At 42.1% G+C, this 26,995-nt stretch overlaps 1 protein-coding gene across 4 annotated transcripts in view; it reads right to left on the reverse strand.

Annotated features, from left to right (window-relative positions):
• Positions 1 to 26,995, reverse strand: part of NADK2 (NAD kinase 2, mitochondrial) — a 66,659-nt gene that overhangs the window by 9,998 nt on the left and 29,666 nt on the right. For 3 of the 4 annotated variants that reach the window (XM_074952482.1, XM_074952479.1, XM_074952483.1), the window contains 7 exons: positions 15,845 to 15,928; positions 12,272 to 12,408; positions 10,915 to 10,993; positions 4,445 to 4,588; positions 2,514 to 2,569; positions 2,370 to 2,423; positions 1,755 to 1,878 (listed from right to left, as the gene is read on the reverse strand). In XM_074952482.1, the coding sequence (XP_074808583.1) occupies positions 1,755 to 1,878; positions 2,370 to 2,423; positions 2,514 to 2,569; positions 4,445 to 4,588; positions 10,915 to 10,993; positions 12,272 to 12,408; positions 15,845 to 15,928 (678 nt within the window). The remainder of the gene's footprint in view (positions 1 to 1,754; positions 1,879 to 2,369; positions 2,424 to 2,513; positions 2,570 to 4,444; positions 4,589 to 10,914; positions 10,994 to 12,271; positions 12,409 to 15,844; positions 15,929 to 26,995) is intronic. The other variant, XM_074952480.1, reaches the window with a different exon arrangement.

Raw genomic sequence — 26,995 nt, forward strand, 5'->3', positions numbered from 1 at the left:
TATCCCTTTCTCAATGACTCCCAACATTCTGTTCACTTTTTTTTGACTGCCGCTGCACATTGAGTGGATCATTTCAGATAAGTATTCAGAAAAATATCATTTTTCTAATGACAACCAATGAATGTCATTAATTTCTGTTTATCATAGCTCATATCTTATAACAAAATATATCCAAGTATTACAATAGCTCAGTATAACCTAAACTTCAGGCCAAAAGCCTTCAGAAACAGACATCTTCTTCCAACCATGCCTAAAGTAGGAAAAAAGCTCCAGTAAAGCCAAAGACCAATCCTGGTCTTCATGTGATCTCAAAAAAGGTTAAATTTAAACATAGCTTTTATATTTCTACTTGATTATCCTCTTACTTTTGAGGTACAGTCAAATGTCCTGCCCCCTGCCTCTGATGGAAGGAATAGGTCCCTGTCAATCTTTTCTGGTACGAAAATGGGAACTCCTTAAACTTTCCAAAGCACCACCCTCAGAAACAATGCTACCAATCTCTGGCCTGGGTGGACTGCTGTTGCAGGGGTAGAGTTCACCATTTTTCATTGGTAAAACTGTTGTCACTCGGGGTATGAAAAAAAAAAAAAAGACCCCTGAGCGACAACAGTTTTACCGACAAAAAGCGCCAGTATGGACAGCTCTCTCCTGACGATAAACAGCAGAGGCACAGCTGTGCTGCTGTAAACTGGGCAGTGTGGGCGTAGCCTTAACCTGGACAGTTTGAGGAAGACCTGTCATATTAAAAGCTTCAATATTTTCATGGGGATGAGGATGACATTTTATAGACCCTTACGTTCCGCTACCACCCATGCATTTCCTGCAAGCAAAGTCTCATTCTACTACAAAGTTCCCATTAGGCAAGGGTTCTGTCCAACTTCCTAAGAAAAGGCGTTTCTAACCAGCCCACAGAAAGACAGAATCAGCCATTCCTTTGCAAGGGGGCACTGGTGTGCAGAGAGGAATGGGGAGAAGGAGGCGGCAGAATCGGCTGTATGAACGGTGTCCATTGCTGGGAGAAAAGAAACAGTGACTCACCTCCTTTAGTGAGGGTGACTGTGATGTGACTTTTGGAAAGAATTTCATAGAAACAAAGCAGTGTGTGTGTGTGTGTGTGTGTGTGTGTGTGTGTGTGTGTGTGTGTGTGTGTGTGTGTGTGTGTGTGTGTGTGTGTGTGTGTGTGTGTGTGTGTGTGTGTGTGTGTGTGTGTGTGTGTGTGTGTGTGTGTGTGGAATTTCAAGGCTTAATCTATTAAATTGGAATGAGATTATCCAGCATTTTACCTCTCCACTGTCCCATCTTTAACTTTGTCCCAAACAAACCTAGTGTAAATTTATACTCAAATAGAATGTCTCCAATACAGAATATGCAAATGGTGGTGAACACTGTTAAGAACTCATCCCATATCAAAAGCTTCCTGCTTTAACAGTTTTCCTATACTATTCTTTTTTGGGGGCCTCGATCACATTCAGACCTCAGCACTTTGAGTAAACTCCATGGTTTTGTTCACTTTAATATTGTTTATATTTTTGTCCATCTCATGTGATCTATTCAGATGAAGTGAAATTCTTTCCTTGGTCTGCACTATTAGTCCTGAAAGCATCTAAGAGAAAGGAGGACACTTGCTTCCCACTCAGTATGGACACAAAAACTTGAGTATCAAGCACATTTAAGTCAAGCTCTCAGGCTACCTATTTTATTCTACATATCAGTTAAATGCTAAGTGTTCAATTACATTTATAGGCAATACTTACTTTGAAAAGAACCCACGCTGCAGACTACTTGAAAAAACTCGGTTTGCAATAGGCTCTCGAATACTGAAAAACATCTTTGGTTCTTCTGGACTATATAGCAGGGAGTCATTATATTCATTTGTTACTGTAAATACAGAAATTGGACCATCACTTTCTCTAGAGGAGTTAGTCATTCTCAAGGTTTCACATTCCAAGCAGAGGAAACAGTTCCACTATAAAACTGTTTAGAAAGCATTTATGATTTTTAGAAGTACCCAGTTAGAATTAAAAGGATACATCTTTACAGGAAGAGTCATTACAGTTCCACTGCATGACTAACCACTGACTGGCTCTCTCAATTCAGAACCATTATTCCAAGTATCAGTTCTCAATTGTAAAGATCTGAAATTCTCTACCAAAATATTTATGCCTGTTACACACTGAAGTATAAAGATTCTTGAATTGCAGATCATATGGTACATTATATTTAATTAAATGTGCTTTCTCTTAAGGAAAAACTAATGTTTAGCCTAATGAAGCACTTTTAAGTGCTGTAATTGTTAAGTAATAGAATACAATAAATATGAATTATTTAAAAAATGCTATAAAACTACTAAAAATGTTATTTTCACTAACCTTTCTGTATTAGTTCCCTGCTCAAAGGAAGATTCAAGCTCTCATGCTTTTTAGCTGTTGAACCAAAGGAAGAAAAGGACCCAATTAGACATGATCATCTTCAGATAAAATTAACATGTAATGCTGTGTGTGCTGTCAACTCACCAATCTTAAGGATCTCTTCAACAGCCTGGGTTGCCACCTTGTTAATATTATAGGACCTAAACATGGAAGTAAAGATAGTGTTTGGTGAGTAACATGTGCTGACAAAATCTCTTCCATAAAGATTTCAAAATTATCGAGGAGAAAAAAATGTTTGTAATCAAAGTTTAGTAAAGATGATAACCATTTCAGAAAATGCCTTGACACAACTGTTGGATTAAAAATCATCTACATTTTGGAAAGACACAAATAAAGTTATACAAATAAACTTAATTCTGCCTCTGTCACCATCCTTAGATCCACCAAGCAATAGCTGGCAATTGTTTTCTTTATATCTAAAAGAAAATCAACTCAAAACCTGCAAATTGAGCACAGTTAGTCTATGTGCATATCCCTCTTACCCTCATTCTTCCACCTACTTATTGGACATAGGGTTGCCAACCCTCCAGGATTGTCCTAGAATCTCCAGGAACGAAAGATTAATCTTTAATTAAAGACCGTTGTGATGAAACCTCCAGGAATATGTCCAGCGAAAACTGGCAACCGTAATTGAACCTGACTGTCATATACAAAAGACTTCTTTCCATTACTTTGGAAGTGTAAAAGGGACTTAAAATGGAATATATTTACGCTTGAGTAATGTAAAGGTGCCTGAGCGTAAATTAGAATCAGGACCATTAGGTCTTCTAATTTAACAGAAGACCCAATGGGCCAGATTCTCATTGAGGCAGGCTTTCCACAACTCAAACAAATATATATTTATGCTTTCAGGCCCTTTTGTACCACCAAAGTAAAAGAGTCTTTGTGTAAATGAAAATCAGGCCCATTATGTTTTATATTAAATTAGATTAGAAGGCTCTGTCTTTTACTATGTTTTTACACAGTACAGTAGCACAAGGCCTTGATCCTGTATTAAATTCCTGCTCAAAGGAAGATTCAAGTTCTCATTCTTTTTAGCTGTTGAACCAAAGGAAGAAAAAAGCCCAGTTAGACAGGATTTGGGCACTACTGGAACAAAAGCCACAGAATCTGCTATAAACTTCAACCCTTGCCATCTTATGCACCAGATTCATTTTAAAAGTTGATGTTTCTAACACTTAAGATTGTGAAAATAATCATGAAAATAGGAATAGTGCAGTGTTGTCTTCTTGTGTGCAGGAAGCATCCATGTGACCTGCCCCATTCATCTCACTGGATTTTAAACTTTGAAATTGAGTTGTCTTTAAGTGACAACTATTTTATTGCTATCCATCTGCCATCACCCATCCAGAATCATCTGCCTAATGTACATTCCCAGCTGCCAAACACTGTAGCGGCTCGCCCTGCTTGGCTGCCAAGCCCTCCATGCTCATCCTCAACAACTACCACCTGAAATTATGTATTTTCCAATACAATAGTCTACAGCACAATGAAAACTGAAAAAATGTTTGGACAGTGTGAAACAACAATTTAATATAAAAAACACACGGGCTACATTGCAATGAGTGACATGAAATTTGGTGGACTCTGCAAATCCAACAGAGGCTGGCTCTTTCCCATCCCCCCTATGCCAACTCTCACCTCCAGGTGGCTTCCCCCTCACATTCTCCTGACCACAACCTGTGGCCCCAATGTAGTTTTCACTCTCCAGATCCTCCAAGACTTTCCCTTTACATCATGTGGTTGTCTGTCTGCCACTCGAGCCATGACAGGCAGAAAAACTGAGCACATATTGGTCAACAATTTTTCTTTTAAATTATGCATTAGTTATTCATCAGATAGAAACTTGTTTATGGTAACTTATATATTGCTCAAAATAATTGACCCGATGCGTTAGAAGCTAAAGAAAATGAGCATATCGGAAAACACAGTTTTAGAAACTTTAAGTCATTCAAAATTTGTTTCAGATGAGAAACATTTAGTACTTTAATATTAAAATTGTGACACTAACTTACCAGGCTTTTGATCCTGTTCCAGTGCATACATTGAGCCCTGAACTCTTCTGCTTTTCCCATGGACCATCATCAACTGATACCTCATAGTAGGAGGCCCTATGAAGCGAGAATTTAAAACTGGGTTTGGAGGACTTATAGTTCACCCTGAATAAGACAGAACACACAGCCCTATATCAGGCATGTATAAATCTAGAAGGACCAGTTTCATATATGGATGACAATTTCACAATAGAGTTTTGTACAGTAACTTTTGATATGGAGGTAAGTATTGCTTTGTCGTCTCATGACAGTTTTATTAAGTAAACTACTTTGCTAGCATAAAAAAGAATTTGCATTGTGTTACCTGCAGGAAATCACAAAGTTAAACTATTTTGGTAGCCTTTCAAAGTTGTCCAATCAACATAAATGTTAAATTTAAACATTGTGTTTCTACTACAAAATAGCTTATGACATGTTTTGAAGATACTAGTATTTTCCATATTTCAACATGAGCTTTTCTAAGCGGATTCTTCAACTGTTGATACCATTCATATTGCATTCTGTGCAAGTGAGGAATTCTTTATAGTTTATATACTGGTCACAACTTTGTGTACAGCTGGGATTTCTGTGCTTTCAGAAATGAAATTACATATGCAACTATCTCCACTTGTACAGTTCTTGAACTACTGCATAAACTATGCTAATACCATCATTTGGTCTCATGTTACCAGATTACATCAGAAAACTCAAATTGGTAGGAAATTCCAATGAACAAAGAAATTCTAATGCCAGTAAGTAAGAGCAAAGCTTCAAACTGAATTTGTGATCACTTCAATAGCAAGTTATAAATACAGCTGGATTCTTCAAAAAGCTTTGACTTAATTAAAATCACCAAGCTTTGTTTCTGCTCTATACAAATTCCTTCTAAACTATAAATGTAGTAAAGTAGTAGTCTTGTTACATGACAGTCTTGGAAAGCAATCATTTTTCTGTGCAATGCATTATGGTACATCTGCTAAGCTACACTGAGAGTGGCATTTTTCTTTAAGTCTCAAACTTCCCTGGCTAGAGCTGCTGAAATGAGAGTTAGTTTATAAAATCCAATCTAGATCATGCAATCTAGCTTCCTGATAAACAGAGTATGTCAGCAGCACACAATCATAGTAACATTTGAGTCACACTTCAAAAGCTCTTATTAGGAAGTAAGCTGTGTGGATGACGAAAACGCTTATCTAGATAGGCTGGGAAGACTACACCTTGAAAATTGGTCCTAACTGGCTTCATTTTTGTACATGAACCCAGAGCTTTGGATGAGCACATTTTTGAAGAACTCAACATAGAAAGATGGAGGAAATTGAAACCAAGTTATTAAGAAATGGAGCACAGATAAAGTGGACTAACCTGTCAAAGACGTGACAAGCACCTCAAAGCAAGTTTAGAATAGACAGTTATTCCAATATCATTACTCATTTTCTTTACTGACCTGCTGAGTAAGCTCTTGTAGGGAACTTTAAAGCCTTTCCTAGTAGGTTCTTTCCACTGTTACTGGGACAAAAGATTAAATAAGCACTTGTATATTTGTCTTTCCAGGTATTTGTAAAGCAACCATCCCTGCGGCATCTAGGCATAATCTCTAAATGATCTTCCAAGCACTGCATAAATACCAGTATTACTACTAATAGGATTACATATAATGTACAGAAAATAGTCAATCCTAGTCACACTATCTTTGCTATAAGAATCTTTGATCCAGGACATGTTCCTAAAGGGAGACCATGTGCAACTGTGTTTGTGGAATACAACGGAACCAAAGAGTGTTTTCTACATAATGTATAGTCAATGAGCAAAAGTACTATTTTCTAAAAAGGTGATTGAACAGTGTTGGGATGTGTCTGTGTGTGCCTATATCTATCAAGATTATACAGAGACTGTGATGAGGAAACTTTTTTAGAATCTCATGTGGAAGCAGGTTTCAAAATTACAGAAAGCAAAACATTTCACGCTTTGAATCAAGTTCCTACAGCCAGTCTGTGGTTGCGGTTCAGATGGAAGAGGAAGCACTCATGAAACATTTATACTGTTTTCAGCAGTACCAATGTCCTAGGCACTGTACAAACACAAGACGTTACACTCTAAAGGTAAAAAATTACAGATAGAAGGTAAAGCAAAAGGGTATAACATAAGTAAAGTGACCACGTGGTAACTGATCAGATCATGATTTATGATAATGTTTTAACTGCCCATCCCACAACACTGCCATGATCAGTTGATTGGGTATCACAGGTAGGTCTCCAGGAGGGATTTGAATGTGGAAAAAGCAACAGCCCTATGGACTTGCTCAGAAAGGATATTCATGCTTAGGAAGCAGTGTGGGAGCAGTGAACAAAGAGCATGTTGAGGTTAGCATGGTAGCATGCAAGGGATAGGGCAATGCAACTAAATGAGGGCACATAGAGAGAGGCAAACTTATGCCAGGCAAGGACAAGAAGTTTAAAACGGATACAGGGATGAGGGGAAGATAGGAATTCTAAGAGGAGGGAACAATGTCAAATGTATGAGTAAGAAAGAGGATCCTATCAGCTGGATTTTCTAGTCTGAAGAGGGTCAAACCTAGGTGTCAGGAAAGCTAGAGGAAAAGATTATAATAAAAAACAGTTACCTACATTTCTGTAACTGTTGTTCTGGAAGCCTCTGGTGTCTCTGTGCTGAAGCAGAGCTGACAGCAGGGATTCTCTGTGTCGCTCTTTTAGAGATGGTACAGTAACTGTGCCCTCTTGGTGCAGTAGTTGCCCAGAGTAGAACTCAGAGCAGCACAGAGCTTACAGAAGCCCCTTGTTGGTGCCGAGAGCAGAGCTCACAGCAGGAAGCCCCTTCTGAGGTTTCAACTTCCAGAGCTTCAGTGCCAATCATGGGGCAGCTGAGCTCACAGCAGGAGGTTCCTCTGCTTGTATTGTCCTACGGAGATGTCATGGCCGCACTGGAGAACACCCCTCTGGGTGGCCAGTTGCTCGGAGGAGCCTTTCCAGGGGGAGTCTGCTGGTGGCTTCTTCTCTCTCTCTCTCTCTCTCCTCCCCCCCCCCCACCACTCGACCCCTTTTGAAGTGAAGGTTCCGGGGATGACCCAGGGTCAACACCCACCGGAGTCCCCGGCAGACTGAAGTGTTTTCTCTATAGGGAGGAATTTTGACTTCAGCTCCCAGCTCCTGTGAGGCTGCAGTTTTAAGTGTGGCAGATAAAGCACTTCTGTGAGGGTCTCCCAAGCACAGTGAGTGTCTGGCCATTACAGGAACTGACTCCTGGCAGGGGAGGCACGGCTTGGAGCAGAGAGAGCCAGGCAAGCCCCTGGGCAGGGGGTTGTCATCCTCTAGCAGGGAGGAATATGCAGAAGAATACTGTCTTTACTTTTTTTTTTTTTTTTTTTTTTAAACTGAAAAAGAAATAATTAGGAGTCTACTAGACGCCTAGGGGCGTGGGGGGCTGAATGCCCCCCCCCCGACAGAGAAGCAAAGAAGTTCTTTTCCTTTTTCTCTTTTCTTTTTAAACCAAAAGGAATAAAATAAAATAAAAACAAAAACACCAGCTTGAGTACTTTTAGGGAGAACAAAGGTAACAAAACAAACACTACTTATGCTAATGACACAGATAAGGAAGGGACAACTGCTAGTTCAGTCAGAGGCCAAAGGTGGTAGAGAAGGAAGTGAGGGGGGTTCACCCGTGCAGTGCTAAAGAGCCTTGAGGCAGACCACAAGGGAGGGAGAGCACATGCGTGGGCTCAATGGGACACTGCTACCAAAAATCTCCGATTAGAAGTGCAGGGGCACACAGACACCTAAAGTGGAGCACCCATAGGGACACTACTCAAAGAAGGAGTGGAGGGCAGTGGAAGACACTTCCTCTAACTCCTGCCCTTTCTCCTCAGTGGATCTTGAGACTGGGGAGAAGATCATGATGTCTATATAGTTGCTGAGGATGGAACTGTTTCCTCTCTTGTAACAGTAGCGATCCCAAGAGATTTTAGTGTTGCCCCGGAACCCTTTAGGCTATGAAGCCTATCATCCATCTTATATGAAAACAAAGAGGGACCTTCAAAAAGGAGGTCCTGAATGGTCTGCTGGACTTCTGGGGGGAGACCAGAGGATTGTAACCATTAACATCTTCTCATGGTAATAGCTGATGCCATGATTCAAGCTGTCACATCTGCACCATCCAAACTGTCCTGGAGAACAATTCTGGAAATCAGATTGCCCTCATCTACCATTACTGCAAACTCTTACTTACAGTCCTTTGGCAGTTTGTCTTTAAATTTTATAACGTTCTCCCAGAGGGTGAAGTCATAGCAGCTCAACAGGAGTGCCTGTTGGTTTGCAATCTTGAGTTGTACACTCCCTGCAAAATAAAGCTTGTGTCCAAACAAGTCCAGACTATTCACTTCTTTGCCTTTCAGCATCAACGCTTGGTGACCTTACCCCTCTCACTCATTAGCAACTGCCACCACCAAGGAACCAAGGGGAGGGGAGGAATACAAATATTCATATCCCTTAAAGGGGACATAGTACCGCCTTTCAGCTCGCTTTGCTACAGGAGGTAAGGAGGACAGCATCTGCCATAGCACCTTGACTAGCTTCATAATGGCTTTCTTAGTTGGCAGAGCCACCCTGGCAAGGGTCACCAGGGTGGATAAAAATCAATGATTTTTTTTTTTTTATTTAAATGGGATCTTTTTGATAAAATGCTTAGAGGAAAAAAACCTATCGTTTTAATTAAAACACATTCTAGCTCAAAGAGATCTTTGTGAGTCTTTTGCATTGCCGGGGATACTGGTACTGAGAGGCTAAGTAAGTTTCTCGTGGCTGAATACACCTCCAGAGAGCTTGGGAGCAGAAGTGGCTCATGGCTCTGTCTCAGACACCTTTCAGGGGATGCCCTCAATGGAGCTGGCACAGGCTCTGGAAGTAGCAATCCCTTCTTTAAAGGTGAAGGTTGCTCCTGCAAAAGACTCTTCACAGCATGTTTCTTAGAGTCTCTGCCTTTACTAGGCTTAGGAACCAAAACAACAGAACACAGTACTGAGTCTGAGGAAGGTCTAATTCTTTTCTTCAGTACCAGTGAGTGGGACTGTGGAGCCACAGACATCTCTGGTGCACGCTACACCGAGGCCGACAAGCTTGGAGCACTCTCCTTGTGTAATGAGTCTGATCTGGGCTGAAGCGCTGCCTCCGTGAGTAGACACTTGAGCCTCTCCACTCTGTTCTTGAGCAGAGCTTAAATCCCTTAAAGGTGTGACATTTTTCACTGATAGGGGATTCTCCCAAACACTCTAAACAGGCCAGGTGTGGGTAACTGACTGACAGGGGTTTAGCGCAAGTGCAGCAGGACAATCCCCGGTGAGCAAAGCATCATTCTGGCACCCAACCCGGTACCGAAAAATGAAAAAAAAAAAAAAAAAACTTAGTCCAAAAGACCTATCAGTAAAAACAGCTAAAACTAACTTAACTAATTCCTAACAACAAGAGGGTATATCTATACAAAGGAGCGAGGAAAGCATTTACGATAACTAGTCTACGATCGCTCTGGTAACTGTCACTGGTGGTAAGAAGGAACTGAGGGGAGTCGGGGCAGCTCCAACCTCTTATACCAGCATGCAGTGGTGTGAGGCGGCAGAGGGCGCTCGAGTCGCCCCGACAGGTACAGTTGAGGGGAAAAAAATTATGTGATAATGGTGCACGAGGCAAGCACACACCTACAGTGGAATGGACATGTGCAAGCACTCAAAGAACAGAAATGGGAGATAAAGGCCTGAAACAAGAATTTTAAACCTAGGGACAAAAAGTAATTAGATATCTTGGAGCAAGCAGCACCAAGCTTTGGATACTGATTGGTTTTGTAGGGGAAGGGAGTGAAAATTCAGACAGACATTCTCCTAGGACACAAACGTTTGAAAATTACAGGGAGAATGGTAATGTTGCTAGTGATGGAGATTGTGGAAATAAAGATCAGAAGTTTGGTTTTGACCATGTTAAGCTTAACGTTATGACAAGACATCTAGGAGGAGATGTTGGACAGATCTCTATCCAGTCTCATATCTCAGTAAGTTAGGAATGGACAGGTAGATCAAGTCATCATAAAGATGGCAATTGAAGGCAGGTGAGAACATGAAACCACCAAAAGGAAGGGTGTAAGGCAACAAGGGAATCCAGGACAAGGCTCTGTGGGACCCCACAGGCACAAGGAGAGGAAGAACAGATCTGAAGGATTGGCTGGAGAGGTAGGACAATGATCAGGAATAGAGGTATGTCACTCAACTGTTCTCCCACATCTTAGCAAATATCTATTTTTGTAACTGATGAAAGTCTAATATTCATAGGCTGAAAAGAAATATGGCAGCAAACACAAAGATTACCTGCTGATTTTTCATAAAATTGATATTTAAATGAAAATAAATTCAGACTGTGTTACACCTCAATGTTTAACAATGCAGAAGTTAAGTGTACCTGGATGAGAGAGACTCTCCAATAAAGACTTCATTTAGTGCTCTCACTGGCAAAAGATGTGGTCCAGAAACTTCAGATTCTGCAGGTATTGGGCAAATGATAGTTACTAAAACATGAATTAGTGGGGCGAGTTTTAAATTACATTTCTAAAAACGGAATTCTCAAAATTTTCTTAATCCATTAAAAAAAGCAGTAACTGATTATAATTAAGAGTGCATAAGTTCACATTCTTAATATCTATTCAGTTATTCATAGTTTTTCTGAAGAGTTCATTTTTCTGACAGACTTTTCAGGCTTGGTCTCTACCCAAACAGACTTCTTCCAGGAAAGTTGAGAAAAGCCAGTTTAGACATATGAATCTGAGGAGAATGAAAAAAGTAAGTTTTGACTGTGTCATGTCAAAAGACAAGTGGATGACCAGACAAGCTGAATTCTTCTCTTCATAGTTAGGGTAATTAACCACTGGAACAACTTACCTAGGGTTGTGATGAATTCTCTATCACTGGCAATTTTTAAATCAAGAACGGATATTTTCCTAAAAGATATGCTCTATTTCAAACTGGAAATATTTCAGGGAAATTCTATGGACTGTGTCATGCAGGAGGTCAGACTAGATGATCACAGTGGTCCCTTCTGGCCTTAGAATCTATGAACAGGTAGAGCTATACTGGATTGTAGCAGTGGTCCATCTAGCCAAGTTTCCAGAGACCAGTGATGAAATTTTTAAGATAGACAGTCAATGAATACATATGAACAATTTTAGAAGGTCACACGTACATAGTGACAGGTAGACATATTTCAACACTCAAGAGAGTCCCTGCTCCAAGTTTGGGTCCTGATCTAATGGACCAACGCCCATCTCCATGAGCTTGTGCTGCTACATTTATGACTATTTTACAAGCCTATAATAACTACATCCCCCCCCAAAATTATTAAAGCTAATGTTAAAATTATATAATATACAGGTTGAGAAAAGAGTGTTTGTACATCTGGGTACAGTGCTTAGATTATCCACAAATACAAGGTTTGTTTTTAAAGTTATAAGATACATATAGTGCATAATCAGCAATAACCCAAATTTAGGTGAATGAATTTAAGAATACAGTTTAGATATTTAGAATCCAAGTCTTTGGGTACACTACTCATGAAAAATGTTATTCAGAGAGTTGGTGGCGGAAAGCAAAATATATCAATGAGTGAAGACTGCCCCTCAGTAATTGAGAATTTAGAATAGGTTGTCCATTTAGAAAGAAAGTTCATCAGGAAAGTATTTGAGTTATTTTATTACACAACTGACCATTCAAGTGATCACTGCTAAGTTTTGTTGATTACATTCATAATATCAGTTTCAACCTACTTTGATCATGAAATCTTCCATTAACGAGGGCCCTGCTGTGCTGCTCCTGGCTTAACTGCTGTTCATGCAAATCTACAGGGGTAGGGTTAATACCAGTTCCTTCAAGATACATCCGAATTCGTTGCCGCCACTGCCACCTTAGAAAAGGAAAAGAGATTGGTACCAGTGTTGGAGCAGTCAAACCATTCATCAGACAGAGCAATTTTTTTTTAAAAAGGCAGGAGACGTCCAAATTCATAAGTCAGTTTAAAAAGCTTACCAATTTCGACCACCAAATCTATCAATTATAATCTGATCATATCTATCAAATTCATTACAGAACTGATACAAACATGTATTTCACATCCATTTCTGTTTTGTTAAATGCTGATTGACAAATTCTCTATGTCTGGGCATACCCACAGTGGAATACACATAGGGACCAGCACTCAAAGAAGAATGCTACTTACATGTCCTTCCCTTTTTCCCTCCCCCCCACTGCTGCAACATTCTGTCTATTCCCCAGAGTAGAAAAGAAATAATTCCTCCTCACTCTTTCCTATTTTACCTGGAAGAAACTACAGCAGTTTCTTCTCCAGTTTTGAGCAGAAAGCCTGTATATCTGAAGCAGTTACAAACAGGTAATTGAAACACAGTGCCACCCACTTGGTGGTGATGAGAATTAGGTACGGCAATTTAACAGCAAACAATTTGCTTATCATATCACAACATCCCTCACTCAGAAGGCTCTAAGGATAGCCTTAAAAAAAAGAGACTACAGATTGAAATAAAATCTTTTATTGTTTTATTTTGTTCCTCAAACAAGTTGAGCAGTCTCAACTTTATATAAACCCATACATGAAAAAATACACGACAGCACATAAGTGAATGCGCTCATGGAACCTTTATACCATCCCACTGCACTATGTACTGTAGGTGGGGCTGGTGGCACCACACTATTAAGATTGCCCCACACTTCCCATTACAAGACCCTGCTTTATAAACTAATCATCTGACTGAAATTTTATGTGCCAGGTGTCTGCCTCCGGTAGAATTTTGGGAGAAATTTTCAGCCAAAATTGTTCAGAGGTTTCTGTGCAAGAGATTAGGGGAAAATACGTTTTACCCACGTTAAAAAAATTCTAGTAACCTTTTCTTTGAGCAGTTCTAATACCCCCATGTTTTGGAGAAGGAACTCTGAATTTGTCATGTGGTATCCTTTTCTGTCATGGATGTGCCTTCTGCTGTCCCCCATGAAAATCCATGCAAATTTGGCCAAGTTATAAGCTTCTGAAAAACTGCAAGTCACACATGTTCAGTGGAGACTTGTTATACTTTAACACCTAAAATCCCCAAAGATTCCATCCTCACTGAATGTGCTTGAACCTCTCACAGCTCCTAGCTCTGATCAGATTGAACATGCTCCCTCCAGCCCACGGCTACAAAGACGAAGCCAGACTTTCCCTGTCTTTAAGGGCAGCTCTGGACCAGGGCCATACACTGGAAGGGAGAGCAGGGAGCCTCTCTTCTGTGTCGTCCATCCCCGCACTCTCCCCTGTGACATCTAGGCAACATGACACCAGATTCGAATGCAGACAGGACAGAAGCCAGATCAGGGGTGAGGAAAAGGAGTTGACTGAGACATGAAGTCTGGTGAGACTGGCACTGGAGAAGAGAAACTAGAACTAGGAGCCAAGGGATGTGGGAACTGGAGGCTGGGACTAGTTGGGCAAGGAGATTAAACGAGTGGGTGGGGTATTGGACTGGCTGGGTAAGGAGACAGACTAGGTGTGGGGGGGGGAGGAGGACAGATCGGGAATCTTACTGGCACTATTCCACTTGTAAAGATATGTGTCTAAGTTACCATGGGTCCAACAGGTACAGGATTCAGACAAAGAAAATTAAAAAAATAAATGTAAGCCACCTCCTGAGGTGATCCAAAATAGCTTTTTAGATATTAAATGCTATATTGGACTCCAGCAATCACTTGTATTTTTAGAGTGACAATTCAAGAATCTCTTGTACCATTTCCTTCAGAATTGATAGAAAAGTTCTCTCTTAGACAAGAGCTAGTATAAGAACTTGGAGGATTTTAGATTGCAGGAGGGGGCAAAATTGGGCTTATAACAAAAGCCAAGCTGGAATCTTACCTGTGGAGAGGCTAAAGCCTCATCACAATAGGTTTAGTTCCAGAGTTAACATCACCACCAGAGCACTAGCATACAAGTCTACAAGCTGCAATAACTTTTTAACACCAGGTCATCTAAACATTGCTGTGACCAGGTCTGATCAATTGTTGCAGCAGCATGAAGGCCATCCAAACCAGACTCCAATATTAACACGAGTAGAACTGAACCACTTAAAATGGTGCAAAGTTTAGAAAGCTTCCTCACTACAGACCAGGTCAGAGTACGACTGGAATTACCAGTGTTGAAGTGATACTCCATTTACCCATGCAGATCGAATCATCTAGTTATTCATACCTAGTCTTGATAAACTGACCATATTAGTTTCAGTCATGATGCTACATGTCAACTCTGCCATGCCATAGATCTAGTTTACGTTATAATCCAACTACAAACTGAATTTGTCTGTGACAGTAAATAAAATGCACCAAATATTAACATGTAAAGTTCCTAGTACAAAAAGGCTCTATGTCTAGCCCCCCTAGGCATTACAATAATACATCGCAACTATGAGATTTATTTTCGTAACTAGTAAAATTTCTTGAGCAAAAACACAGGTTTCAGAGTAACAGCCGTGTTAGTCTGTATTCGCAAAAAGAAAAGGAGTACTTGTGGCACCTCTAAGGTGCCACAAGTACTCCTTTTCTTTTTGAGCAAAAACATTAACATACAAATTATGTTTTAGGGTATATTAAAATTCCACAAATATTTTGTCCCTTTCAATAAAGGCCTCAAATTTGGTATGTACAGGGGAACAATTCTTATCCTGTTTCATAGCATTGTTCATTCCACAGTTAGAGCTTGCCCTCTAATGTAAACTGCAATAAGATCATGCTTAGTTTTAGTTACCTGCTCATCAGTTCTTGTACAAATGTCTAGTAGCTATAGCTAACAAGCTAGCATTAGCACCAAAATGCTTCCCCCATTTTACTTTGTGCCTAAGCCACTCTATTAACAATTGAAAGACCCTCACATTAGCTTTGATTAACTATGCAATTTGTATAATGCTGGAATTAGTTACCTTTCTATCCCTCTAGATACGAATATGGCCCTATAATTGCACTGAGTGCCTCACGAGCATTAATGAATTTATTTTCACAACAATCCTGTGATGGAAGTATTATTTTACAAATGGGGAACCAAGATAGGGAGTTTAAGTGATTTGCCCAAGGGCACATCATAAGTTTCTGGTAGAGTTCGAAACTGAACCTAGGTCTCCCGAACCCCAATTCAATGTCTTCACCACGGCTCATGGTCATCCTTCAAGATGTTAAGCCTCAAAATTCAGTTCACAATTTAATGCGTTTATTTTATTAAATTTTATTCTCTTATTTGTACAGCTGCCCATCATTACACATGCTTTCCTCAGGAAATATGTTTTGTAAAAACAAAGATGATAGAATCCTACCTGAACTCACCACGATAAAACTTCTGTAATGCTTCTGGAAAGGAGTGTGTATATCGCACAGGCAAACACAAATGGCCCTCAGATCTAAAAGTGAAAAGAAGACAGAACAACAGAGCTGGCAGTCAAAGCAGTGAGAATAGGCCCCTTTTGGGAGTGCTCTGCTAGCTACATCAAAGCAAAGTTAGATTTTCATTTCCTAAAAGCAGTTGTAATCTCTCTCACTAGGAAGTCCGGCATTATTCCGTGGCAATGGGTTATAGAGCCCTTCACCTGTAGGTAGATGAGTCAAATCCAGACAAGGATGCTACTGGCAGTTACTGCTATCAGATGGCTATTTGGTAGCCTATGTGAAAATAGAATATGACTCATCTCAACAAACAAGTTGTATACATTCAAAATCACAACTAGTACACCTAGGCAATCCTGCTGGCAATTCTTGCAAAGAAGCAAACAATTACACAGCAGAGAAACTGACCTACGCTATTATCCCTCAAGAACAGGACTGAGGCACAATGGAAGAAGTGTGGGCAAACTTGCACTGCCCGATATGTACCTGCTCTGGGGCTACAAGACTTCAGTCTCCAAGGTTGTCGAACCACTTTTCACCAGTACTATATTCAAACATGTTTTTTAAAAACTGACAGCTAAGCAGTATTTCTCTGCCCTCAATCTGAACTGGCATATGAAAGATATTTGTTTTGTTTTTGTTTTCTGCCACGGCAGCTCTGACTAAGAGTGTGCAAAAGAGCAGAATGCCTTAGGCTACCAAATATTTTATGTGAAATGAGGAAATGGATTTACTTACACAAGCATACTATGACTATGGGCAAGTCACTTGACCTGTGTTTCTGTAAATGGAGAGACTGTTTCCCCACTCATAGGGGTTGTTGAGATTAAACTGTTTGTGAGGCATTCTGATAATATGCCGACAGGGGGCCACATGAGTACATATATAACAGGGGTGCCCAACCTGAGCCTGAGAAAGAACCAGAATTTACCAATGTACACTGCCGAAGAGCCACAGTAATATGTAATGATTATATATTGTGAGACAGACCCAGACCAGTGGGATACTGGAATCTGGTAGAAGGCAAATATACTAGCCACTGGATGAACAGTTTTCTGTTCCCTGAGTGACCAGAGCAGGGGCTGCCCTAAAGCAATCAGGAACCTGCCAGAACCAATTAAGACAGACAAGCTAATCAAGGCACCTGGAGCTAATTAAGAACTTTCTAGATTAATTATGGCAGGCAGGCTAATCAGGACACCTGGTTTAAAAAGGACCTCCTATCAATTAGTAGGGGGGCACACCAGGAGCAGGAAGTGAGAAGGTGTGCTGCTGGAGGAGTGAAGAGTTCAAGAGTGATCAGACTTCAGGAGGAAGATCCTGCAGTGAGGAGATGAGGAAGTAGCCCAGGGAGTTGTAGCTGTCACGCAGCTGATACAGGGAACATTGTGGACAGCTGCTATCCACAGGGCCCTGGGCTGGAACCCGGTGTAGAGGGTGGGCCCGGGTACCCCCCCATCCCCTGATTGGACACAGGAGGAGTTTAGCCTGGTCTGGGAGAAACACCAGAAGGGAAGATCTAAATTGGAAAGGGATCTGCCCTGTCCCCGACCCACTAGGTGGGACACAGATTGCAGGGATTGTTCTCCATTTCCCCCATGCTGGCCAGTGATGAGGTTAGCTGAGTGGACAGCAGGTTTGAGCCACTAGCAAGAGTGGCCAAACTGAGGGCTGCCGTGAATCTGAGGCAATCCGCCAATAAGCGCAGGACCCACCGAGGCAGAGGAGGAACGTAGGTAGGTAGGTAGGTACGTGTGTGTAGATATCTATATATATGCACAATCATATAATTTGATAAGGTATACTTATTATGCATTTATAATGTATCATTAACAATAACTATTTGTCTTAACTTTTTACTTAGTGGGACTTCTGGCAATCATTGCTTTCAACAATTCCCTTGAAGTTTGGTTTGTGTTCACCTGTGCTTATACACAGCAGTTCTCTTAAGTGGTTGTCTGTCAATGGATCAGCGTTTGGATTTCACATGTTGGAATGTTGAGAAAACAGACTCACAAAGATAGGTCGAGGCAAACATCGAGATTAATTTTAAGGCTGCACCTCTCATGTTGGGGTATTTATCCTTTGGCACAGATTTCCAGAAATTAAGGGTCCCCTCTGTCTTCTGAACAGATTTCCATCTGTCATCTTCCAAAAGTTTTATTATTTCCATCTGGGATGTTTCTTCATCAGTGACTAAAGGGGGCTCCAAACAATCTGCTTCAGTACTAAAAGGGTCAATCAGAAACCTGATTTGAGGTCTTTTCCGCTGCAAATCTTGGAATCTTTCCTCAAAAGTGTCCTTAAGATCTTTAATCATGCTCGCATATCTAGTTGTGCTCCGTTTTAGGGGTTCTGCTGCATCCTCTTTTGATCTGGCTTGAAGTTGTTACATCGAGGGAAAAAGTGTGTCAGCGCTCCCTCAACCATTTGTCTGTGAAACAACTGCAGTTTGTTCATGAACACAAATACGCTTTGCACTAGATCAGACAGCAACTGGAATTTTCCTTGTAAGTCTACATTTAGCTTATCCAAATGCAGCAGCATGTCTGCAAGAAATGCCAAATCTAGAACCCACCCAGTTTCTGTAAGCTCAGGGTGTATTCTGTGCTTCTCCTCCATAAACAATGACTGGTTCCAGGAGCTTGAAAAAACAAGAAACAACTTTACCTCTCGAGAGCCATCGAACTGCGCAGTGAAATGGCAAATCAGCAAGGAAGTAGTCTTCATCCAGTTCTTCAATTAGATTTTGAAATAGTCTGTGATTGAGTGCATTTGAGCAAATGAAATTCACAATGTGCAAGACAGGTTTCATGATGTGATCAGATTTGAGATTTTTAGATACCGTTGCTCCCGAAGAATAATACAGTGAAATGTCTAAAGTTCAGGAAAGCTCTCGTCATACTAATACATTCACAGATCCCCATATGGACGGAGCCCCATCCGTTGCAATGGCAGTGAGCTTCTGTAAAGGGAAGTGGTGTTTCGCAACTAACAACATCAACGCCTCCTTTAGATCTCATCCACGAGTTCTGTCCTTTAGTGACACGATATCAAGGAGTTCTTCCCTTACAGAGTCATCAGACGCAGTCCGGGAAAATACTGATAATTGAGGTTTATCCTGTACATCACTTGACTCATCCAAAGTGATGCTCAAATACTCACACTGCTGAAGTTGCAAGTGCAGTTGTGATTTGATGTCACTATTCAAGTTGGAGATTCTGCGTTCTATTATGTGGCATGAAAGCTGTAGGCCAGGAATTTTCTTCCGTAGATTCTCATTCTCTGGTGACAGGATTGAAATCGTATCAGTAAGGCACGGTTTTATAAACTCGCCTTCAGAGTAGGGCTTTTTTGCATGGGCTATTTGACAGCCACATAATAGGAGGCTAACGTTATAGTCTGCGATCAGCTGGCAAATCTGGTGAAGAACTGGGCTCCTACATATGTATGTTTTTTCCAAGTTTTCAGTTTTAAAGTGCAGAGTTCAGAACCTTGTGGGAATTCTTGATCCATACATGCATGGCTAGAAGCAAAATGACGCTGCAAGTTTGAAGATTTGAACAGAGATACACACGTCTGGCAAAGATGACACACGGTCTTACCATTACGTTCACCAAAAAAGTACTTATTCTCCCACTCCTGTTGGAAGCCTCGATTTTCATCTGTGTACTTTATTTTCCATTTGCACTTGCCTTCCATTGTTAGATGGTGTAAGAAAAATTTTCATTAAAAATTTCCACACCAGCTAGTCACTGTGTGCTTTATTCAAGGAGACACAGGCATGGGCTCTGCCCCAAACCCCGCCTCCCACTCCACTCCTTTCACCAAGTCCCTACCCCCACCCCGCCTCTTCCTGCCCCTGCCCCACCTCTGCCCCATTCCACCCCCTTCCCCAGGTGAGCCGTGTCCTCTTTCCTCCCCTTCCCAGAGCCTCCTGTTAGCCGCAAAACAGCTGATCACAGCGGGCAGGAGGCATGGGGAGGAAGGAGGTGGCGCTGGGGGAGATGGGGGGATGGACACTGCATCCTTGCTCCTCCCCCCCAGAGCCTCTTCAACACCGCGAAACAGCTGATCGCGGAGGGCAGGAGGCACGGGGAGGGAGCAGAAGGCACTGACTGGGGGGATGGGGGAGCTGCCAGCAAACAGGAGGCACTGAAGGGCTAATAGGGCTGCTGAACACCCACCATTTCCCCCCGCAGAGTTGGCTCCTGGCAGGAGCCGCATATTATCTTCTGAAGAACCACATGCAGCTCCGGAGCCGCCGGTTGGCTACCCCTAACACATACTAATAGCACTACTAATTGGTCAGGTACTTTTGGGGAGCCTGTTGATAGCAGACCAAACAAAGTTTTTCAACCCCTTCTTTCTTTCTGGGAGCTGAACAGATCTCCAGTGCTGTCTGTACACTATAGCAGGTATGAACCTCATCAGTTTCACCGTTTGGCATATGCACACTTCTAAACAGACCACAGAAGAAGAGGTTAACTCACCTTGTGCAGTAACTGAAGTTCTTTGAGAGGTGTTCTCCTCTAGGTGCTTCACTTCAGATGTGCATGCACCCATGCATTTGATTGGAGATTTTCAGTAGCAGTGACCATTGGCCCGTGCATGTGCTTGCTGTACACATCCTCATTGCCGGCACTGAGGTGATATAGGGCTGTGCAGGCGAACCACCCTCAGTTCCTTCTCCATTGCAAAGTCCCTAGAGGAAACTCCAAAATAGATGGGAGGCAGCACAGGTGGTGGAGCAACCATAGGGACACATCTCTAAGAACTCCAGTTATTGAATGAAGTAAGTAATCTCTCCTTCGAGTACTGCCCCTTTGGGTGCTTAACTTCATGTGACTACCGAGCAGTACCCTCAGCCAGGGGTGGGAGCTTCGGAGCCGAGTTCAAGATCGAAGACAAGACTGGATTTCCAAGGGCAGTATCTGATCTAGAAGAATGGACCACCATGTAATAATTGGCGATGGTGTGTATCAAAGTCCAAGTTGCAGCCTTGAAAATCTCCACAATAGGAACATGTTTGAGTAATGCCAGAGAGAGAGAGAAAGAGAGACATTTTGTGGAATGGGCTATACGTGCTAGGAGGAAACTGTATATCAACAGATTCATAACAAGAAATAATGCATACAGAAATCCACCTGGCGAGTCTCTCAGTGGAAACCGTGGTCCCTTTGGCTCTGTCAACAATTGATATGAACAGGATGGGAGATTTCCAAAACAGCTTGGTTCTGTCCAGACAGAAGGCTAACACCCTTACAATGTCCTCCCTGGTCTGATGTGGTTTCAGAAAAAAGAAGACTAGGAGATGGATGACCAGGCTGATGTGAAATTCAGAGAACACCTTAAGAAAGAATTTAAGATGTGGACGTAACAAAACCTCATACTTGAAAAATACTGTAAATGGAGTGGGGGGAGCGCACTATTAGACCCCCTATTCCATGACTCTTTAGGCAGAGGTGATGGCCTTTTTGGCGACTATCTTCATGGAAAGGTTAAGGAAGTAACAGGGAGCCATTGGTTCAAAGGGAGGTCTTATAGGACACCTAAAGTACCAAGTTTAGATCCCATACAGGAATGGATTCTTTAATCTGAGGGGAAATGGTTCCTCAACCTCTTGATAAACCTCAATGTCATGGGATGAGTGAACACAGAAAATCCCTCAACTGGGCTATAACGGTCATTCCCACCAAGTGGACTCTGATAAAACTCACAGATAATCCTGACTTTCAATTTCAGAAGGTAGTCAAGAAAAGCCAAGAGGGAAGAATGAATGGAGGAAAGGCAATGCTGGTCACACCAATGGTTCAATCTCTTCCACTTTTGGAGCTAAATATTTCACATGGATCCTTTCCTACTGTTGTACAACAGGTGTTGTTAACTCTGTGGAACAGGAAGTTTCTATTTCTACAAACCATGGAGTAGCCAAGCCCTGAAGAATTCCTAAATTGGGATGGAAGGTCTGACCAGCATCTTGAAAGAGGAGATGAGGAATGGTCGGAAGACTCACTACCCAACAAACACCCAGGTGAACGAGGTAAGGATACCAGAACGGTCTTGGGCACATTGGAACTATTAGTATGACCTTGTCTTGTTTGATCTTGTTCATCACTTTTAATATTAGAAGCACTGGGGGAAATGCACACAGAAGGCTTTTCATCCATGGAATGAGGAAAGATTTTCCCAGTGAATGAAGGCCAAGCCCCCCTCTTGAACAATACTATCTCAACTTCCTGTTGGTGGCAGTGGCAAAAAGGCTCAACTCTGGAAACACCAAGGCCAGAAAGATGTGACAGAGTTCAAGAATCCAACTCTCACTTGTAATCTTGGGAAAAGAGTCTGCTGAGAGCATCTACTTTGGTGTTTTGTATATCTGGAAGACACATCGCCATAATGAGGATGTGACTGACTATACACCAGTTCCAGAGCTTTATTGCTTCTGCACAAAGAGAAGAGAATCTCACTCTCCCTTGTGGATTGATGTAAAACATGCAAGCTATGTTGTCTGTCATGATCTTGATAGATTTATCTCTGATAACAGGGAGAAAGTGAATACAGGCATTCCTAGCTGCCCCCAGCTCCAAAAGGTTGATGTACAAATGCACTTCTTGAATAGACCATCTTCCCTGAATGGTATGTGTCCCTAGATGCGCCCTCCTCCCAACAGAGATGCATCTGTCGTTATGGTAATTGTTGGATAAAGGGGACACCCACACAGATGTTATGAGGGTCCTTCCATCAAGTGAGGAAGTCTCATACTTGATGACGGACTGATATCAATCTATCCAGACTTTGTTCCATGAATAAACTGTTCTGAGCCACCCCTGGAAGCAGCAAAGGTGTAACCTTGCATAATGTGTTACAATTGTACAAGCTCCCATATGTCCCAAGAGTTGGAGACAGTTTCTTGCCAAAGTCTGCTGGCTTATCTGAATCTTTGCAACGAGGTATGATAGTCATGAATCTTTCTGTGGGGATGTAAAATCTTGCTGATACTGCATCTAAGGATGCCCCTAAGTCAAGATGGACTTGTTGATGATGAACTGGAGACCAAGCCTGAGGAAAAAGGCTAAGGCTATCTTTACAGCAAAACGAACTTTGTAAGACTGGTCCTTGATAGCCAGTCATCAAGGTATGGTAAAATCATCATTGCCTGTGAACTAAGATAGGCAGTGCCCACTGCCAGAACCTTTGAGAATACTTTCAGAGCAGAGAAAAATCTGAATAGGAGTACCCGATATTGGAAGTGGTCCTGGCTGACCAGAAAGCAAAGGAATCTCTTGTAAGAGGAGTAAATTGCAATGTGAAAATATGCATCCTGAAAATCAAGGTCTGAAAACCAATCCCCTGGACCCAATGATAGAATGCATCCAATGAAGTGAGCTGTAGCTCACAAAAGCTTATGCTCAAATAAATTTGTTAGTCTCTACGGTGCCACAAGTACTCCTTTTCTTATTCCTACAAGAGGCACCCCAAACTTCTGTGCTTTCACAAAGTTGCTAAAAAGTCTTAGATCTAAAATAGGTCTCCATCCCCTCTTTTCTTTTTTGGGACCAGAAAGTACTTGGTCCCCCTGTGCTGAGCAGGAACTGATTCTATGGCTCCTAAACATAGCAGGGAGTTGATCTCCTCTCTCAGCAAGTGCTTGTGAGAGGAGTCCCTGAAAAGGGATGGGAGAGATGTAAAAATGGATGGAGTAATAACCTTCTGACCTCTAATATCCATCTGTACTCTGTTCCCATGCTAGCTGAAAGCAAGGGAAAAGGTCCACATAGGGAGGGAGGTGGGCAAATTCATGCACCCAACATTCATTCATAAGACGGATTTAACCATAGTTTGTTGGCAGCAGAGAGATGCAAATTTATACTCCAGATTACTCTATATGATTTACAAGAGACAGAGACCAAGATTTTCAAAATTAGGATACAAATTAAAATCCTAAATAAAACTGTTACTTACCTGCAGAGTAACTGTTGTTCTTCGAGATGCATTGTGCACAAATACATTCCACTACAGGTATAAGTGTGCCCAATGCACTTGAGTTGGAGACTTTTGCCAGCAGTACCACTGGACAACTAGTCCTATCAGGCGAGGGCATAAAAGGGGTATGGCTGCCACCCCCCTCTCTGTTCCTTCACACCACTGTATGTAATGTCCAAAGTATGTGCTCAACAGATCTTGAGGAACAGTTACTATATAGGCAAATGTTTTTTTCTCCTTTAAGTGACTGTGCACATATACCAGGAATAGAAGCCTTTTCCTCTGTGTTGGTGAGGAACTTCTATCACTCCCAATTCTAGAAGAGATTGTAGTTCTTGAAGTAATACAGTCTCGTGAGAAGTGTCCCCGAAAAGGGATGGGGGGTGGGGAAAGAGACGGAGGCATGGAGGGAGGCGGGGCTCAGGTAAATTGGATAATATATTCCTCCTTCACTGTACTGAGCACCCACTTTTCTGATATGATGCTTTCCCAAGCACAGTGAAAGAAGGGTAGGCATGATCCAAAGGGAGCAAATATAGCTGGTGTGTTGTCCTTGATCAAGAAGTCAAAATGACTGCTTGGAGGATGAAACTGTCTGGTAAGAAGGGCCTCCTTCTGATGAAAATGGCTGGAGACATCAAAGAGATCTTGACTGTCTCTTAGAGGCATATTGTGACTTCTGTTGGAAATAGGGTTTGGAGTAAGACTGGGCCCTAAACTGTTTCCTCTTTGTAACCAGACTATAAACTCTTAACAAAGTATTATGCAAGAGTCCTTCAGTGTGCATACAGCGTCATCTGATTCAGCAGAAAACAGTTCAGAACCCTCCAAAGGTAAGTCCCCTATTGTGTTCTGAAGCTCCCCTGGAATGCCAGAAGGCCACAGCCAGGAAGAATGCTGCATGATGACTGCAGTGGCTACAGAACACAAAAGCTGTATCAGTGGCATGGCTGCCTGAAGGGATGTACAAGCTATAATATGCTCCTCAGAAATCAGAGCTAGAAACTGTTCTTTATATTCCTCTGGCAACCTGTCAGCAAATTTGGAAATTGCAAAGTAAATTATTAAAATAATATTTTGACAAAAGAGCCCGAGAGTTAGTGAGGTTCATTTGAAGAGTTATGGTGGAATAAACCTTTTGGATGCATAACTCCAGCTTCTTAAATTCCTTATCCTTGGGAGTGATTGGGTGAGATTGACTGGAATAGTCATTCGCAGCTGCGATCACCAAAAAATCATCAACTGGATGAATAAAGAAACAGTCAAAATCAGGAGGGACTTTGTATCATCTGTTCACTTGCTTTGCCAAAGGAGGTATAAAGGCCAGAGTCTGCTAGAGAGTTTTCACCAGCTGTAGTAAGACTTCAGTGATGGGACAACTCTTCCTGGTGCAGGAGACTGTAAAACATCTAGGAAAGTATGTGGATTCTCTTGCACAAGTTCTGCCTGCATCCCTAAAGAAGAGGCCACCTTCTTCATGAGGTCCCAAAAGACTTTGAATTCCTCCAGGAAGAGATTGGGGGGAGGGCAGGACTCTGAAGTGATTGCCTTATCTGGTGAAGATGGAAAAACATGGGGAGGAAGATCTAAGGGCTCCTCTGTTAATTCCTCCTCCTTCTCCACAGGTCCAGTTCAGTGGATTGAAGGATAGTAGCAGGATACCGAGCAGAAATTTCCCTCAGTTAGGAAGTAGGAGACTTCCTCCTAGAGTGTGACTGTGATGGAGGTCTACAGTCTCTTGGAGAAGCCCAAGACCAGTAAGTCCTGGAAGATACTGCACGAGCTAAGCCATCCACAGTGGGAGACCCCATGCTAGGATTTCCTTATAGGAAGACCAGTGCTGACCTTGGGGTCTTGTAGTAGAACAAGACCTGTAAGATGACCTAAACAACCTTGAGGATTAGACAGGCTCCTCTTCCAGAGTTGGAAGAAAAAACAAACATCCTCAGAGTATGGAGGAGCAGTTCCCCTTGATGTTCTACATGACCCAAGTATAGGAGACACATTAAGGTCCAAAGGAAGCAAGGGTTAGGGTGGAGGGAATGCAGACAAAATGATTGGTGCCAGCCTAATTGGTCGGAGAGATGACTAACAGATGGAGCCAAGGGTGCCAGGTGCATTAGGGAGCTGACACTGGTTGCACCAGAGGAGAGTCTAGTATGGAAAACAAAGGAGGACCCCCCACACACACACTCCGAGAAGACAAGACGGCCTACACAGTGGAAGACACCTCAGGTAAGCATGTCAGTGAAGTGGATGCTGCTGATGGAGCCAAGGAAGACTGAAATGGGTGAAAAGAGGACTAAGAATCCAGCACAGGTAAAGATACAGGGCCTCAACAGCCCTGAAGGTGCCAAGTCAGAAGTGCAGCCTCAGACAGGACGAGTGTATCTCAAACTGGTATTAGAGCACTTCCCAGAAATTTTCTGGGGAAGTCCAAGACTTCAAGGTCATCAGCATCAGAATGCCTGCATTGTTTTGAGGAAGCTGACAGGAAAGATGAAGCATGACATTTGTCACTAGACTTGCATTTTGAACCAGAAGGAGCTGGAGGGTCATTTCTGTCTGATTCTGAGTCCCCTGCCTCACAACCAGAGCTCAATTCTAATGCCAGACACATCACCTCTTTCATGAGGTGAGCCCTCTATTTTTCAGTTATGGTGGGGAAGGAGGTACAATAGAGCATCTGTCCCTCACATGGCCCTCCCCAAGACAAATCAAGCAGCAATTCCGCCTACCTGTGACAAGGATGACAGCCCTGCATGTGGCATACAGCTTAAAACCTGGGAATTTTTTCTACACTAAAATCATCCAGGCTAGCTACTAAAAACTGAAACTTTCTAACTAACTATACTACTAACCACTGCTAACTATATACTAAAAGTTTTAGAAACACTGGCTAACTGAAGCAAATGCTACAGGGGCTCCACCTCTCATCACAGGCATGGGAAGGAACTGAGACGTAGGTGGCAGACACATCCCATTTATACCCTCACCTGAGAGCAGGAGGAGAACTGAGGCACACGGTCGACCTAGCTGTACTGCTGACAAAAGTCTCCAACTTGAGTACACTGGATGCACACACATCTGCAGTGGAA

This window comes from Natator depressus, chromosome 5 (genome assembly GCF_965152275.1).
Source record: "Natator depressus isolate rNatDep1 chromosome 5, rNatDep2.hap1, whole genome shotgun sequence".
NCBI lineage: Eukaryota > Metazoa > Chordata > Testudines > Cheloniidae > Natator > Natator depressus.